Genomic DNA, 18,505 nt, shown 5'->3' with positions numbered 1-18,505 from the left:
GAAGATGGCTTTGTAGGCCGACCTTCCGTCGATTACAACGAACTCGGCCATCTGGGTTACCTGTGTATCATCCTGCCCAATTGTAACCGGCAAGTCGATACACCCTTCTAGAGAGACCGATTCTCCAGAGAATCCAACCAAGGGTGTTGGACTCTTCTTCAGCTGTGATCTGGTCCATCCCAAGGCTAGATATGTCGGAAGGGACAAGATGTTAGCAGACGCGTCTCCATCTACCAGCACTCTTCTGACCAGGACATGATCGATAAGGGGGCGATCACAAGTGCATCATTATTAGGCAAATGTACCCCCTCCAGATCGGCATCGCCGAAGCTAATGGAGCAAGTTGGCTTCTGCTCCCTGATGATGCATACCTCGCGCCTGGCCTCGCGAGCCAGCTCTTTCCTTTTATTTTCAGATTGGCCCCCACTAGGGCCCCCGAAAATAGTGTTGATGATCGCAGGTCGGTCATCTCGTTGAGGTGGCGTCCTTGAACGCTTCCTCTCTTCTTTCTTTTCGACCGAGTTGGCCCTCGGTTTTCCAACAAATTTTTTGAAGTAGCCATCTTGAATGAGGTCTTCAATTTGGCGCTTCAATTCCCAGCAATTTGATGTATTATTGCCGTGATCACGATGAAAACGACAATAGTTATCTTTATTGCGCTTTTCTGGGTCTCATCGGAGCTTCTCAGGTTGTTTGAGGAGTTTTTCCATTCCACTTTCCTCGATATTTGTAAGTATTTCAGAGATGAGGATGTTGGTTGGAGTATAACGCTCATAAGGTCGGCTTCGATTGTGACTGCTATCCGACCTTCGATAATCAGCTCGGCTGCTAGAGGAGGATGGTCTCTTGTCTTTGGACTTGGAATCAGCCTTTCCTTTATCTTTGCCAGTTTTTCCTTGGTCGATCTTTTTTTCGGGTCGGCCAGTTTTGGTTTGGAGGAGCTCTTGTCCATCAATGACTTTCTTCGCCTTCTGTAATACTTCGGCGAAGGTGGCTGGAGCCTCATCTCCGAGTTTCACGGTGAGGGTCTCATCGGCCAGGTCGGTGAGGAAGTAGCACATGGCCGAGTCATCGGAGCAGTGTGCGACCTTCAGCTGCTCCTCCTGGAACCTTGTGACATATTCTCACAGCGTCTCACCTTCCTTCTGTCTGATGGTGGCGAGGTGAGTTGCTGTCTTTCTATCATAGTGCCGAGAAGAGAATTGAGTGATGAACTCTTTCCTCAGCTGGGAGTAGGTCGAGATCAACCTGGCCGGCAATCTTCGGTAACACAGGCGCGCGCTGCCGGTAAGTGCGATCTGGAAGGCGCGGCACTTGATTGCGTCTGTTGCCGCTTGAAAGTCCATGAGGCCCTCGAAGACCTCAACATAGTCTTTTGGGTCCTTAGACCCGTCATAAGGCTTTATGGTGGGAGTCTTGAATTTTGGAGGGATCGGAGCCTTTAGGATGTCCGAGGTAAATGGCGATTCTCCCAGGTCGTCATCATCAAACGGACTTTCTTTTTTCTCGCACTTAGCCTTCAAGGCCTCAACCTGAGCATCAAACTTGCTCTTTAGCTGGTCGAACTTCTCCCTTGTGATCACCCCCTCGGGAGTTATTGGATTGTAGGAGGATTCTGCCTGCTGGTTGGAGTTCCTGTGTGAGCAGGACGGAGATTGTCCCTTTCGGAGGGACGAGCTTCTGTTTCTTTTGAGATGCTCGCGGAGATCACCCCTCTAGTGAGTGTACTCTTCGTCCTCACCTCCTTCAGGGTGCTCTTCCTCGACTGGACCGAGGTGATGACCCTTTTGCTCACGCATGTCATCGCGTGCCACCCGATTTTCAGACCGAGACCCAGCGCCCGCAGCTTGCACCATCTCGTTGTACATCTCTTCCATGGTGCGCATCTGAGTGCGCATTGCCTCCATTTCTTTCTAGAGTGCATCAAAATTCTCCCTTGTTGGAGTTGAGGCTGGTCTTCGAGTGGTTCTCTTCGAAGCCCCACCTCGGCCGCGATTGGCCTTGGATGGCTTTGGATGTGCCAGTGGCAGAACGGGCGTGGTGATGCGTGGCCTTTATGAATCTGCCCCTCTACCACCTCTGCCCCGACCTCCTTCTGGTGGCCATCATTAGCCGCTAGAGCTCTTCGGTCGGCCGTGTTAGTTGAATTTGCTGGCTGAACCATTTTTGTTCACGCTTTTGAATCGGGATGACTCAGATCGTCCTTTCCCACAAACGGCGCCAAATGTTTATGCAAAGGTCTGCACAACGATACTTCACGAACCAAGCTCGAACCCGGTCTCCGGTTCGACCTGAACACAAGAGTGGACCTACACAAGAGAGTAAACACTCCGACGCTCAAGTTAGTATAACTCGGATTCCGTATTTAGTTCGAGGTGAGATTCCATACCTGAGCGTGAAATGAGGCCCTCTATTTATAGGTGGGGGATCCGACAGTACTCACGACCGGCGGTTACATGTTTTTTCTCATATTGGACCTGTCAGGTTCCGAGTAGGTCGGACCTCCATTAGATCGAACTTCGGCATGTACACTTAACCTTTTCCCCATGGACGAACCCAACCTCTTCGACAGGTTCGAGGTGGAGCTGGGAAACTTTAATTCCTAAGCACCAATAAGCGTCATCGACGTGTCCAAGGTATTTTTACCCCCAAACAATAATAAATACCAATTGATCGCCAAAATATTTTCCAACGATTTTTTGATATTTGGCGACGATTCTTGTCAAATTTGAAAATTCTTATAGTAACGATAACATTACATACATTATACTTTGAGAGTATGTGATCACTTTTGAAAAACTTTTTTAAAGGTCCGTTGGTAACTATTTTTTTTTTATTTTTTAGTTTTTAAAAAACATCAATTTTCTGTTTTTTTTAAATCATTTTTAAATCTGTATAAATAATTAAAAAAATAGTAGTTTTTAAAAATAGATTATGTCTTTCAGATTTTTATTTTTTCTTTCTGATACTCAATTTTTTTTCTTTGATATATTTATCACTGGCAAATTTCTTTTTCAATCCAAATTTTTTTTTCTCATAAATATCTCTCTAAAAATTTATTTCTCTCTCTAAAATTTTTATATTTTAAATATTTATCATTATTTCTATCTCTAAAAAATTTTCATCTATATGTATTTTTATTTTTAAACAGATCACTCTCATTTCTCTTTCTAAAAATTTAATATTTTACCGAAATTTTCTTTCCAAAATTTCATGTTTTATAACTTTCATTTCTCTTCCTAATTTATTTTTTTCTCAAAAAATTATATTTCTTTTCTCGTTGAATTTCTTTCACTATAATTTTTATTTATCTTTGTATTTGTTTACTTTATCTAACAAGTATATTTCAAATATTATTTTTATCTCTAGTTTTTTTTTCTTACTATAATTTTTATTTTTCTTTCTAATTTATTTTTTTCTTTGATGTATCTTTTCCTCTCAACTTTACTTTTCCTCTCAACTTTACTTTTCCCCTCTAAATTCTTCTTTATGTCTTTTTAACTTTTTTTCCACTAATTATTTTTTCTAAATTTTTTTCTTTACCATTCCAAAATTTCTCTTTCAAAAGTTTATTTACATTTCTCTAAACTTGTATTTTCATGTTGACAAAATTTCCTACAAGGATCTCCAATTCTATTTTTTTAATAATTAATATATATTTTATTGATATATTTACTAAATTGTGAATAAAATATTAAATATTTTTTTAAAACTAATTATTTATACCAGTAAATAATAATTCTACAAAGAATTAATATATATTCATTACACTTTTTATTTTTAAAATTCTAAAAAAATTAAAAATTAATTATAAAATCGGTAATTTCTCCCACGAATATCTCCGTCCTCAAATAAAGATTCTTTAACCTGGATCTCAATTCTCGGACCGAAGAAAAAGGTGGGGACGGGACTAAAATTTTTCACGAGCACAAAAATAGAAAAGGACCTCACTCAAAAACAAAAATAGTTATTAGCATATATAGTTTAGAAAGAAAAAACAGAAAACTAAAAACCAAAAATAAAAAATAAAAAACATAAATAGGTATCTAATGGGCTCTAACTACTTACTTTCTAAACAGAAAACAAATTAAATGGTTTGTCTAAAAGCATTTTAAGTATCTTTATATATATATATAGTTTGAAAAGTATTTTTAATTAGTTAAAAGGACTCTTAAAAGTTGTAGTGAACCCTAAAATTTGTTAAAAGACACTTTTAATTAGCTTTCCATAAATACTTTAAGCAAACCAAACACACGCATGGTTCACATAAATTTGGACGAAAATTTTGATAATTTAAGATAAAAGAATATCAAAATTCATTCCTAATTAAGCAGAAATTTAAAATTTTTTTTGCTTCACTTCAAGTGACTTAACACATTCGTGAAATTTATATCTGTTCACACGAATTTTCTGGAGAAATGACTTGTCGATCTTGATCGACCTTTTGACGGGACTTGTCGATCTTGATCGGTCTCTTGACAGGATTTGTTGATGATCTTGATCGGTCTCTTGACAACTTGTCGACGACTTTGATTGGCGCGACCTACCAATAATCTTGATCGGCCTCTTGGCGGCTTGATGATGATCGATGACCAAGGATGGAGGATTTTGATCTTTTTCAAAATTTTGATCATATGAAGGATGAAAGATTTTGATTTCTGGGTGATGAATTAGATGATGAATGAAGAGATTAGTATATTGATAGGTTATTTAGAGACTATAATTACATAAAAAGATTGAATTGTATAAAATTTATGGTTTATTTCCATATAACTTATATAGTTTATATCTATATATATATATATATATTTCTATATAAGTGTATGTTATAATGATTATATTATTGAAATTTGGTCAAAAAAATATAATAAAATGAAAAAATATTTGTAATAAATGTCACCTAAAATAGTAACTTTAGGAATCATGATAGTAATGGAATATTTTGTAATAAATTTCATTCTTTTAGTAGAATATATTAAGGAATAAATTAAGGAATTATGAAAATGATTGATTTAGGTCCCACAATAATTTAATGTTTACAAAATAAAATTTGGAATATTAATCTTTTACATTTAAATAAAAGACAAATTACAATAAATATAAATGTCATAAATAAGGGCAAATTTGACATTTGAAAAAAGTTTTAAATCCAGAAATTGTAAAATTTGTAAACATTAGACCATTATGAAAATAAGTTTGCAAAATAGTTTATCCAAAATATTATCTCATGAATTAACCCCATGTTTATAAGATCTTTCATGGACCTGATCAGCTGATTTTAAGTCCATTTTCACACGTACCACAATCCAATTGGGAGAGCTTATCTAGACACGGTGAATTTTAATTGGGTCAATTTATGTCACATGTGACTTAATTTTATTAGACCAATTTATATCATCTTATGGTTATAACATAATTTGATTGGTCAAATTCAAATGCTCAAAAATAACAAGTTACATTATCTAGACATATAATTTTGAAATTATTATGTGGTAATTTGTGATTTGTTGAAATTCATCATTTTAGGTTAATTTTAATATTTACCTAGGTAAATATTAAAATTAACCTAAAATAATTGTGTTCTGAGTTTTTTAATTTGTTTCGATGAATATGGATTGAAAATTTTCAATCGTCGAAACAAATTAAAAAACTCGAAAAATATTACTCACCGATGGGAACCTCTAATAATGATCATGATTACTAAACATAAGGAGGTATCATGTGGAATATTATCACCTCGGTCGCTTGGGACAAGCCGGGTGGAGCTACTATCATCTACTTCGGTAGTTTGGTTACTAGTCGTGCCGACCAAAAGACACTCCTTTAAGAAATAATTTCTGACACCTTCCACGATAACAGGTCGTGATTCCCGAAACCTTAAAGAATCGTTGGAGGCTTGTCGGACGCTTTGTTGGAGGCTTGTCGAACGCTCTGTTGGAGGCTTCGTCTATAAATAGAAACATTTGGTGTCATTCTTAGGTACCCAAAACTATATTTTTTCTTGGATATATTTCGACCATTCACTAACTTGAGCGTTAAATGTTTTCTCTTTTGTAGGTCTCCTACTTGCGAAAATTTTAACTCATCCGTGGAGCCAACTTTCATTGGAGCCGAGCTTTGCGGGCTTGCAACACATACCCCTTTTTCTCCACATGGTCCCGACTTTACCAGCACTGCAGGTTTACTAATCAATGAACTCCCGAAACCTACTTTCTTTTCTGACAAAATAAACCAAACCTAACCGGTCACGAACATATTGTTGATATTGATTGAGTTTGAGGGACTCTGGTTGACTGAATCCATCCATAAATTTAGACTCCGACAATCTTCGTAGCCAATGCATCACGATAACATGTCCAGTGTCAGAAGATCAAGGAAGTTGGTGACCTGATGATAGGGGAGCCGACAACCAAAGCCCCGATGAACGGGGGCTCGAGCCTTTCCTTGGTTGGGGGAAGAGCCACATCTCTGCCGGAACCCGCCTTCTTCCCCGTTAAGCAATTTCCAAAAAAGAAGAAAAAGAAAAATATTAAAATAAAACCAAAACGACGTACAGAAAAAGAAAGGGGAAAAAAAACCTTAAAATAATGGAATTATAAAAAAAAAAAAACGGAGACAGAGAGTTCCCTCCGACAAATGGATCGGGAAAACCGACGTTGTAATGTTTCCAGCTAAGCTCCATTTTTTAATGGTTCCTCAGTACTCTTGAGTTCAGAGACCACCATTGAATATTCCCTTTCCCCATTTCCAATTTTACCCCTCTCACTCTCCTCAAATAAAATCCTCTCCTCTTCCCCTCCCTCTCCCGCAGTCCCATTTTCGATGTCCGGGTTCGAATCGGGTCGGGTCTCTCACGGCGGCGGCCGGAGGATCGAGGTCGTGAGCGGCAAAGGGAACGCCCAGATCTACGCGGCGCGGGCCGGGTCCCCGAGTCTGCCGGCGGGTGTGGACCGGGTCGCCCGGGAGAACCGGGGCGGGTCTGCGGCGGCGAAGCCTTGGGGGTTGGGCGACCCGGAGGCGAAGCGGAGGAAGAGGATTGCCAAGTATAAAGTTTATACGGTTGAAGGGAAGGTGAAAGATTCGCTGCGGAAGGGACTACGGTGGATTAAGAACAAGTGCTCTCGGATTGTCCATGGATGTTGATTACAACAAACAATCGACGGTTCTGATTTTTTCCTTTTTCCGCGGTTTGTTCTTACTCTATTAAATACGTGTCACATTTTTTATTTATATCAAAATGAGTTGATGTTTTCTACTTCATTGATTAGATTGGGTTTATGGTTATGTAAAAAATAAGAGAATGAGTAGATTTTCATATGGTCAAAATTGGTCTAGGGATGTCTCAAAAAAAAAAAATGGTTTAGGGATAATGGGTAAAATTTGAGCATGTTATAGAAATCAAATTGAATATTTTACTAGATAGGAACCGATTCAAATTAACCTCAAACTATAGAGATTAAATTCATAGCTACAAATCAACTGTTTTTAATTACATTTACATTTTTTTTATGTTTGTGTACGTTGCAGTATGTATGAGATGATTGTAGATAATTCTTATAAGTTTTGACATGGGGAATATTTTAATTTTTATCCATTTGAAAATGAACTAATTTTGAGGTTTTTTTCCTCCCTTTTTCTGATTTTGGGATTTAGTTGGAACATTTAAACTTTATTGATTCAGGTGGATTCAACCAATTAAAAATCAAAACTTTAAAAATGGATCAATTTTCATGTCAATTCAAGAATTAAACTGAAATAAGTAGAAGTATATTCGAATCTATAATTGAGAATAGATTTGTGGGATCTTACCTTTTAAGTCATAAATTAAGATTTACTTGATTTATTTTCTCAATTCTCTTCCCTATTAAATAGAAGATGTAGAGTCGTTCCTCTTTAAAGAGATGGAGAGAATGTCATGAAACCTTATTTGAGTTGGGGACTATAACTCCTACGTAACCTACCAAAATCATTAGTTGATTACAAGGTTATTTTTAATTTGACCCCTAATCAAATTAAAAATTAATGAGGGTACCTACGCATTTTATCCATGGTTAATTTATAATTATTCCTCTGGACCAACACTTTCACATCATTAGATCACACCCTTGACTAAATTAAAATGGCAAAAAGCACATTATATAATTACATTTGTGATCCATATTGTTAAAATTTCAATAAACATGACAATCTATATCTATAATATTATATATCGTGTAAGAAAAACATTTTTTTTGTACAGTATTATCCTCCCTTTTCTATTAAATATCATATGTGCCCTTTAAGACGGATGTGTGGGTGTGTATAATATGTAGGTTTTTGTTTTTGTTTTTTTGTTTTTTTGTCTTCTGAAATTTTATTTTAATTTCACTTGATTTTGCCTTTAAAATAATAAAGTAGGAAAATTTTTTAATACTGTTTAATTATATAACATTAAAAGGTTTAAAAGGTCCTAGAATGTCAAAACGTTTACAACCTCTTCTTTTTAGAGTTCTACATTCTCCTCACTCATTTTCAATAACAATGTGATATTTATTTTTTTAATCTTTTTTTTTTCGTTTTCTCTCTCATTATTTTTTTTAAGATTTATAAATTAGTGTAAGAGATTACGTTACAATTTTTTAGAGCAAAATGTTGTTTAGCAACTTTGAATATTTGTGAGAGGTAAAAATATTTATACATAATTCAATATTTCTTTTTATTTTCATATTTTTATTTTTAGGGACCATTTGTTCCATGGGAATCTGGGATGGTCATCCAGATGTCCGTGTTTGTTTGATAGGAATGTTGGATTTTCGAACATTCTTAGATGTCCTGACATCCTAAGATACTATACGGGAGACATCTGACCAATTTTAGATGCCCTCCTACAACATAGGTTTCTAAGATTGTGTTGAGGGCATCTTCTTCTGACAATTTTGTCCTTCATCGTTTTTGTTCTATAATATTTTTTTCATCAATAATATTTATTTCTCATTTATTTTATCTTAGTTTAAAAATAAATGTGTGCACTAATTCATTGATAAATGTCTAAATATAATTTTATTTATATGCTACATTTAGATATAAAATAAACATTAGTTAATGGTATAATATCTTAATTTGTTTTTAATTCAAAACTAGGTGTAATCTTTCCTTTATTTTACCCTTCCAATACCATCAAACATAAACTAAAATTGATATAAAAATATAATATTAAATTAATAAAAGTACAATTTTTATATGAATTCAAATAATATGAAATTTAACATATAAATTATATGACGACCGCTAAGGACATTTTTGGAACATTACATAAATTTACAATATTTCCATGAATAAATCCTGCAAAACAAACGTGGTTATAAAAAATATTCCCAAATATCATAATAAATTTTCCTAGAAAACAAACGTGATTATTTGAAATTCTGGACATCTAAAATTCCGGGCATATGAGATTTCAAGCATGATGTCGGACATCTACATTTCCGAAAAACAAACGGCCCTCAAAGTAATTAGTATAGAAGTATACTGAATATAAAAAATTTTGTTAAATTATTTCTAAAAATTAATTATAAAATCTGTTACTTGGCTTTAATTATAATTAATAATAGAAATTATTTCTAAAAATTAATTATGAAATCTTTTTTTATTTCCTAAAGTTTCAAATATATGTACCAACCCTCGTGAAAATATTTTAAAGTCACTTTAGGATTGAAATATATATAACTTTGTATGATTAGAATTATTTATCCGACACATACAAAATTTTTAATTATTTAGTATAAATTTGATAAATTCATCAATTTTAATGTATGATCGAATAAATTAGAAATACATGCCTGGCACGTTAACTAGTAAATTATAAAACTAGGGTAGCAGCAATAAAATCTAATCTTAAATATTGAAAAAAAGAATTAAAATTCTAGAATAAACAAAAGAAAAATCTAACCTAACAAGTAATTAACAACACCACACCATACTTTCAATGCCATTTTTTTAACGCGAACATAAAACCTAAAACAATTTTAATCTGATTTCGTTTAAATATGAAAGTATAGGTTGTGAGTTCAAATCAAATGAATAATAAATAAATAATAACAAATAAATAATAACCGCTCATTTTATTCAAATAATAATAATAATAATAATAAACGCTCATAATTCCTCAAAAAATAAAATAATTAACGCTCGTATCATATGCTTATCTAAATTAATGTTGTTGCAAAAAAGAAAACATCAAAATTAATGAACTAAAAAGGCTCGATTAATAACACCAAACAATATAGATATTTTCACTTCACCACCAATTTCCTCTGTTTGCCCATCAGTCCATTCTACCTTATTAGTCACTTATCATTCTTCTCCAACTTATTATTCATCAAATATAAAATTATTTTTCAGAAATTTTAATCTCGGTAGAAATTGTTCTAGCCAATTGATCTCTCAATCATCTGGTCGTATTGAAGGACGGAGTTGGAGCGTTGAAGCCTCATCTGTTCGTAGAATTGAGCTATGAAGACCTCCGCTTTCGCATCAATCATCTCATCACCATCGTTCACATTGGCCTTACCATTGTTGTTGTCTTCGTCCAACTCTTGGAGGTTGACAGCAGAGGCATACCTTCATTGAGAGCATACATAAAATATGTTAAATTTATCCATTCAGGAATTATTTAATTTAACACGGGAATAGAAAATGAAGTTGTATGCTCAAATTCTAGTACTAATGTCATTTTAGCAACCTGCTCATGTTGTCGATGGAGGAAGGTGATAATTCCACAATGTTGGGAGAAAACGACGGTGATAGAACATCTTCAAAATTCTCCACCGATGGAGAGTTATGCAATGGCGACTTGGGGGCAGTGGAGGGCAGCGACAAGGTTTGTTCTGGTGATTGATTGCTTTGGAGGTGCAAAGGGCGCATTGAGTCGATGAGTCGCTTCCACATGCCCTTGGGAGCCACATTGGTAGCGTTGGACTTGGCAGGCGATCGACAAACGAGCATCAAGACCACCTTGAGAATGTTAACATTGCGCTTCTTCTTCGCACTATCGTTGGATCTTGGATTATTCTTGTCATTGGTTTGTGACAAAGCGAGTTGTGTAGAAGGTACCATCGTCGTCGTAGTGGTTGATATATTTGCCATTACCTAGAGAAAAACGACGATGGAATCGTTTGGTTCACTGTCTCAACCCTGCAAAATGCAGGGTGAGAAAAGTGAAGTGAAAATATTGAAAGAGAGAAGGAATATATATATACATGGATTTCAATAGCCATTGTTAGCAAATTTTAGAAATTTACTATAAAAAGATGGCCCATTGATTTAGTTTGAACTATGGAGGAGATTTAGGATCTCAAAGTGAACTAAAAAATTATTCAATTTTAGTGGTGATGGTGTGGTTGTCGTGGTCAAAATCAAAATCTATACTTTTAAATTATTTTTTTCCTCATTTAAATGTGGTGTAAAATTGTCAACCCAACTCAAAACATACTTTTACAAATTGAAACAACCTATCGACTCAACGACATAACTCGTAACTCAACACGTAAAACTTGCAACGAGACACCAAATCATTACCGAACCAATATGACATGATTGCAACTCAACATCAATTGGGTACGTCTTGAGTTAGGTTGCTTGGCATCACACCACCAAACTCTAATGAATAAAAAGTAATTAAAATTAAGTAAATTTTCAAGTTTGATCCAACAAAAAAAAGTTAGAAAAATCAACTTTACAAACATGCTTTAAAAACCGGTTTCATGAAATTTACTTTTGATATAATTATGTAAACCACTCTCTCTGTTGTTAACGGTTTGACCCTACGTTGCATGTAGTTTGAACCTAAGATCTCAGGGTTATTTTTTAAGCCCCAAGCTACCCAAACTATCCCTTAAACACATAAAATAGCATGAATTTATTTTTTGATTTCATCCCAAATGACTTTATCAATAGACAAAGCGAACATACAGCGGTAATTGACATATATCTCCAACTAAGAGGTTGTTATGAGTTTGGTCCCTCATCTCCGCATACTGTATTAAAAAAAAGACTTTATCAATATACTAAATATGATAAATATAAATATGTAGTGGATAAATGGTATGTTCGACAATCATTTATATGTTTTCTATATTAATAAAATAGATATTTGAGAATTTTTCTTGTCATCTTTTTATCTCTTTTATATTTATAAAATTTTAACAATACTCCTAAGAGTTTGAACTTATCGAGTTTCCTTTACAATTTTAATCAATTTTAATTTTTTTTATTAAGAAAAAGAGTAAGATACCAATTGAATCATAATTCGATAGATAATATATCAATGATCAAGATCATAGTTTAATCCCACCCTATAATTATTTAACTAAAAAAATAAAAAATAAAAAGCACCGTTCTATTGATTCTCCTATAAACCATATCGGCTAGATTTATTTTGATTTGACCCTTTCAGTTGTAATATCCTAAATAATTGAATGTTATCCAAATGTATTATACACTTATCTCTTTGCATTAATTCTAGAAAATAAACTTGAGTGTTCAAATATTTAATATATTTGTATAACTTTTCCTATAAAAATAAATACAATCAATTAAAAAAAACCGTAACATAATTCAATTAAACTAGGCCAATATTCTTTACTACAAAGTCTGAACTTCGAATTTTCATACCTGGTTTAACGTAACAAAATAAAAATAACGAAATTTCCAAGAAGTTTCTTGACATTATTTGAAAAAATGGCATTTCAGAAATTGTTGGCATGACACATCCTTCGAAACACAGGATAATTTCCTAGCAAATTCAACTGTTTTCCACACGACATTAAAATAAAAATAATAATAATAAGTCTATATAATTTTAATTTTATTGGGCCAATCAACGTCACTTTCTGTAAGAACTTGAAACAATTATTATATCTATTCATGTAAAACAAAAATGACTCATCTCTGATGAGTCGTTTTAATATGAAAAAATTCAAATGAATGAGCAATTACATTGTAGATAATAAACAAAATTATGATTTTAGAAATATGATAATTTTTTAAGCCGTGGATAGGTTTATTTAGACATTTTATTATTTCTTTTTATCAGAGTATATCATTGCACCGATAGACACTGATAGATCTTTTCGTCACTCATTTACATCTATTAATTAGATCAGCTATATAATCTATCATTGATTAACATATGGATGTAAATGCATGATATATTCTCATATCGTCCATGTTAGTGGGATGAGATAGCAAGAAACTACTACAAGTTTCAAAGTTGTATTAGTCTTTTCAAGGTGGGTATGAGCTAAATTCTATTTTTTATATTTGAAAATTCAAAATATCGTTGCTATATTTGTAATTCATGGGACTTGTTTTACCATATATGCAAGTACACAAAATAATAATAAAAAAAGAATTTACTACCATTTTTATTATTTGATAATTCTTAGTCCAAAAAGTGAGGTTTTTTTTTCCTTCACTTTTTAATTCACGTGTGGGTGAAGTCCAAACAAGGTCATGAATGGAAAGACGTGAATTTATTTGGGACTAAATTTCAATGTATTATTATGTTTTTTTTAATAAAATATGTTGGAGAGGGAATTCGAACTTTGAGATATATGCCAATTATCGTTGAACTATGGTTGGTAATGTATTATTCCGTTTGAAAATTAGAAAAGGTGAGGGGTAATTTGTTTATATCAAATTGAATTACCAGATGTCTAATCTCTAATCTAACAAGAGAAAAAAAATCTTAGATGGCTAAATTTGTAATTAAATCTAAGAACTAGGGACAAAATTGGAAAACAAAAACCCACGCATCCAAAATTTGATGAGCTCATTTTCCACTCCACTCCACCCTTTTCACGACCATGAAAATTCTGTCCACGCCCACAATTTCTCTCTGGAAATTTCATCCCATCGTTTCAACAATTTCTTCCTCTCCTTCTTCTCTGTCTCCCTCCCGAATTCCACTATATAATGAAACCCATTTCTTCAAATCTTTCTTCAAAAAGAAAAAACAATGTCCAACATTAGATGGGTCGCCGCTCGCAGAGCATGGAAAATGCTGAGCAATTTGAAGATTCAGGCCCCCCATCGCCGGCGCCGCCCCTTCACGATGGATCTCCGCCTTGTGCGGTGGTTCATCAAGAGACTGTCCCACCCAATTAGCTCGATCCCGACCCCAACTCGTCCCCGCCCACATTATGCAGCAGAGCGGCAATTCTCATTCCAGGAGACCCCAAAATTCAGCCGGAATTTGCACCGCCGGCCGCCGTCAGCCGCGGCGCGTCTCCACCTGCCGCGGCTCCCGTGCATAAACCCGAAGGTTGTTGAATTTGATCGGGCGTTGGAGAGGCGTGTTGTGGTTGTTGATGAGGAGGAGGCCGGAGGGGAGGGGCGGTGGAGATTGGGCGGCGGCGCGTGTAATTATGAGGAGGAAGAAGGTGATATTGAGATTGATTTGAGAGCGGAGAAGTTTATAAGTATGTTTTATGAGGAGATGAAGATACAGTGTTAAGGAATCCAAATAACTCCATTGCTATCAATCACAAATTTCTGATCTACAGCTACAACCACCATATAGTTGCTGTCAATTATGGAGGAATATTTACTGCGGTATCTTTGGCTACTGTGATGATATTTTCCAATTGTGTATCAATCAACATTTATTGGTTATTTCCTTTTATTCACATGTACCTTATGTTATTACTTTCCTTTCATTCATGTAAACATTTTCTATATAAGTCAATACATAACATCATGCTCAAATTAACTTTGATTGAGCAATTACAAATCATTTTTCGACCTTCCAAATTCTTCTCTTGGTATCAGAGCTACAAGGCTCACGCCACCATGGACACCGAAGGTTCTTCCTCCTCAAATCTCAATACCCTAAATGCAATGCCAATAGCCACTGCAACTAACAACACCATATCATCAAATCCCTTTGGCAACCCACTTGGTACAGTATTGGCAGTCAAGTTGGATGAAAAGAATTATCTTCTCTGGAAATTCATGATTACTGCTGCTCTTCGTGGACAGAAGCTTGATGGCTACGTTATGGGAACAATTGCTCAACCTCCAGAAATGATTCAAGGTACCGGTGCAAATGCCACCACACTCATTGCAAATCCTGCGTTTGATTCATGGTCTACCACAGATCAATCGCTCCTAGCCTGGTTGTATGGATCCATGACGCCATCTGTGGCTTGTGACATCCTCAATCTACGCACATCTAGAGATGTATGGAAAGCACTAGAAGATCTCTATGGAGCAACAAACAAGGCCCGAATCACCCAACTGAAAAGAAACCTTCAAATGACGAGGAAAAATCAGTTGAAAATGAGCTAATATCTTTCAACAATGAAGCAACTCGCTCACAGTCTTGCTCTAGCAGGCGAACCGGTAAATGAAAATTCTCTCATCACTAATGTTCTCACGGGTCTTGATGCAGAATATTTACCGGTAGCTTGCCAAATCAATGGAAAAGAAAATATGACATGGCAAGAGATGCATGCCACGTTGCTAGCTTTTGAAAACACACTCATTCATCTGAATGTGGTAACCAACAACATTGATGTCACAAATGCATCAGCCAACTATGCCTCAAATAGGAGCTTTAATCAAGGAGGAAGGTCTCACTACCAAAATCAAAATCGCGGACAAGGAAGAAATCAAAGAGGAAACAACCGTGGCAGGGTTGGCAGAGGAGGACAGAACACATACCAAAGAGGAAACTCCAAACCAACCTGCCAAGTTTGTGGAAAATTTGGGCACTCTGCTGCAATTTGCTACCATAGACTTGATGAAAATTACATGGGCAGCACACCACAGGCAAAAAACAAGGCTCCGGGAGCTTTTATGGCAACCCCAAATGTTGTGAATGACCAAAATTGGCTTATGGATAGTGGGGCAACCAACCACACTACAAATGATGTCACCTACCTTGGACAAAAAGATGAGTACAATGGTAATGAAATGCTGACAGTAGGTAATGGTTCTAAGTTACCAATTACTCATGTTGGATCTACTATTATTAAATCAAAGTCTCAAAATAACTTGAGTTTAAACTTGAAAAATATGTTGCTGGTTCCACGCATTAAAAGAAATCTTCTAAGTATCTCTCAATTGACTGCAGACAATCATGTAATTGTTGTTTTTGACTCAAATTGTTGTTGTGTTAAGGACAAGCAATCCGGGAGAACCATACTGGAGGGGAGGCTTAGTGAAGGGCTCTATCAGCTGGATCTTCCAAAGCCTAAAGCACATTTTTCTGCTTCAAATAAAGTTATCAATTTTCGTCCAAGTCAGTTAAATTCTTGTCCAAATAATTTTGTCCTATTGAGTCCTAATGTTAATGGTGTCAAAAAATTCACATCTTTGAGCAATCTTTGGCATCAAAGATTAGGCCATTTATCTGATAAAGTTTTGAATCTCGTGTCAAAGTCTTGTGATCCAAAATTTTCTTTCAATGAAAACAGAAATTTTTGTGATGCATGTCAATATGGCAAATCACATATACTACCCTACATATACTACCCTTCAATAAGTCAAAATCTCATACATTAACTCCACTTGAACTCATACATTGTGATCTTGGGGACCATCACCAACTCCATCCACCACAGGCTACAGATTTTACATTAGCTTCGTAGATGATTTCACTCGCCTAACTTCTATTTTTCCTCTTAAACAAAAATCTGATGCATTGATAGCTTTCAAACAATATCACAAATTGATAGAAAATAAGTTTGAAAGAAAGATCAAAATCCTTCAAACTGATTGGGGAGGGGAGTTTCGAACCTTTGTTCCATATCTTAAAGAAATTGGAGTTGAATTTAGACATCCATGCCCTCACACCAGTCAACAAAATGGGATTGTTGAGAGAAAACATAGGCACATAGTGGAAATGGGTTTAACACTCCTTGCTCAAGCATCCATGCCCTTACGATATTGGTGGGACGCTTTCTATTCGGCCACCTACATCATAAATCGACTTCCCACTCCTATCCTAAATAACATCTCACATTGGGAAAAAGCCTACAAAATTGCACCAGACTACAACTTCTTTAAAGTCTTTGGGTGTGCATGTTTTCCTTGCCTAAGACCATACCAAACTCACAAATTTCAATTTCACTCAACCAAATGTGTGTTCTTAGGTTATAGTGACATTCATAAAGGCTACAAATGTTTGAGTTCAAGTGGAAGATTGTATATTTCTAGGAGTGTTATCTTCAATGAGTCCGAGTTTCCCTTTCAAACTGGCTTCTTCAAAACAATCTCCCCAAATGAGAGCCCTTGTGAAACAACTATCACTTTGATGAATTCCCCAAATCATTTGATCAGTCCTCAAAATCCATCATCCACAAATCATACTTTACCTCCACAAATGAGTCAAACAAGTCACTCCAATCCAGTTGGTACAGTCACAAACTTAGCAACTCCTGCAGAACAAAGTTCTCCCTCAAAGTCTGTAAGTCAACAAGAAAATTTGGTTGTTAATTCTACTGCCGCTACTAATGTTTGTGGAAATGGTATAGCTTGCTCTGATGTTGAAGATCTTTGACTATCAAGTTGTGGAAATGGTATAACTTGCACTGATGTTGAAGCCATTGAACTATCAAATAACAACCCCATTGATGATCAAGTTCAAAATTCCCCATCAAAACCTATTAGCCAACATGAATCTGTCATTCAACCTCCCTCCCACCCAATGCAGACAAGGTCTAAAAGTGGCACTTTTAAGCCAAAAATAAAAAATTATTTGGCTTCCTCCTCTAATGTCACTACATGCTCTGCATTTACCGAACCTTTATCGGTTAAAGATGCATTGATAGTCAAAGAATGGAAACAAGCTATGCTTGATGAAATACAAGCCTTGCACCACAACTCGACATGGAATCTTGTTCCTCCTAACAAATCTCACAACTTGGTCGGATGCAAGTGGGTGTTTCGATTGAAATACAATTCTGATGGGAGCATCCAACGTCACAAGGCAAGATTAGTTGCCAAAGGCTTTCACCAAACTCCTGGAATTGACTTTCAAGAAACGTTTAGTCCAGTGGTAAAGTCCTCTACTATCCGAATTATTCTCAGTATTGCTATTTCATTAAATTGGTGTATCAGGCAACTTGACATCAACAATGCCTTCCTAAATGGTAACCTGGAAGAATCAGTCTACATGGCTCAACCCGAGGGCTTTACTGACTCGACTTTTCCCCAACATGTTTGCAAATTAAACAAAGCCTTGTATGGATTGAAGCAAGCTCCTCGGGCTTGGTTTGATAAGCTCAATGGGGTCTTAAATGGATGGGGTTTTCAAACTTCTAAGGCAGATTCATCCCTATTCTTTTTCAAATCCGGTGGTACTTCACTATTTCTCTTAATATATGTTGATGACATTGTCGTCACCGGAAACAATGTTAACATTATTCAGAAGTTTATCTATGAACTAAATCATCAATTTGCTTTGAAAGACATTGGAAATTTGTCTTATTTCCTTGGAATTGAAGTTTACAGGGATAGTCAT

At 35.4% G+C, this 18,505-nt stretch overlaps 3 protein-coding genes across 3 annotated transcripts; 2 read left to right on the top strand and 1 right to left on the bottom strand.

Moving 5' to 3' along the window:
• Positions 1 to 5,723: 5,723 nt before the first annotated feature.
• LOC148209855 (DUF3511 domain protein, putative (DUF3511)) lies at positions 5,724 to 7,255 on the top strand. Its single transcript, XM_088128076.1, has one exon. It carries the CDS (start codon positions 6,823 to 6,825, stop codon positions 7,141 to 7,143), a length of 321 nt encoding a protein of 106 aa, XP_087984202.1. The 5' UTR covers positions 5,724 to 6,822; the 3' UTR covers positions 7,144 to 7,255.
• A 2,826-nt stretch (positions 7,256 to 10,081) lies between these two features.
• LOC111022447 (uncharacterized) lies at positions 10,082 to 11,196 on the bottom strand. Its single transcript, XM_022299623.2, has 2 exons — positions 10,721 to 11,196; positions 10,082 to 10,599 (listed from the first exon to the last, which is right to left on the bottom strand). Exons 1-2 carry the CDS (start codon positions 11,122 to 11,124, stop codon positions 10,407 to 10,409), a joined length of 597 nt encoding a protein of 198 aa, XP_022155315.1. The 5' UTR covers positions 11,125 to 11,196; the 3' UTR covers positions 10,082 to 10,406.
• Positions 11,197 to 13,638: 2,442 nt separating this feature from the next.
• LOC148209854 (uncharacterized) lies at positions 13,639 to 14,773 on the top strand. The gene has a single exon (XM_088127180.1). It carries the CDS (start codon positions 13,997 to 13,999, stop codon positions 14,492 to 14,494), a length of 498 nt encoding a protein of 165 aa, XP_087983306.1. The 5' UTR covers positions 13,639 to 13,996; the 3' UTR covers positions 14,495 to 14,773.
• Positions 14,774 to 18,505: the final 3,732 nt, after the last annotated feature.

This window comes from Momordica charantia, assembly GCF_013281855.1.
Source record: "Momordica charantia cultivar OHB3-1 chromosome 8 unlocalized genomic scaffold, Mcharantia_2.0 BLBB01000008.1, whole genome shotgun sequence".
Classification (NCBI taxonomy): Eukaryota; Viridiplantae; Streptophyta; class Magnoliopsida; order Cucurbitales; family Cucurbitaceae; genus Momordica; species Momordica charantia.
The sequence above is the reverse complement of the archived record's forward strand: the minus strand, read 5'-3'. Positions and strand labels throughout refer to the sequence as shown.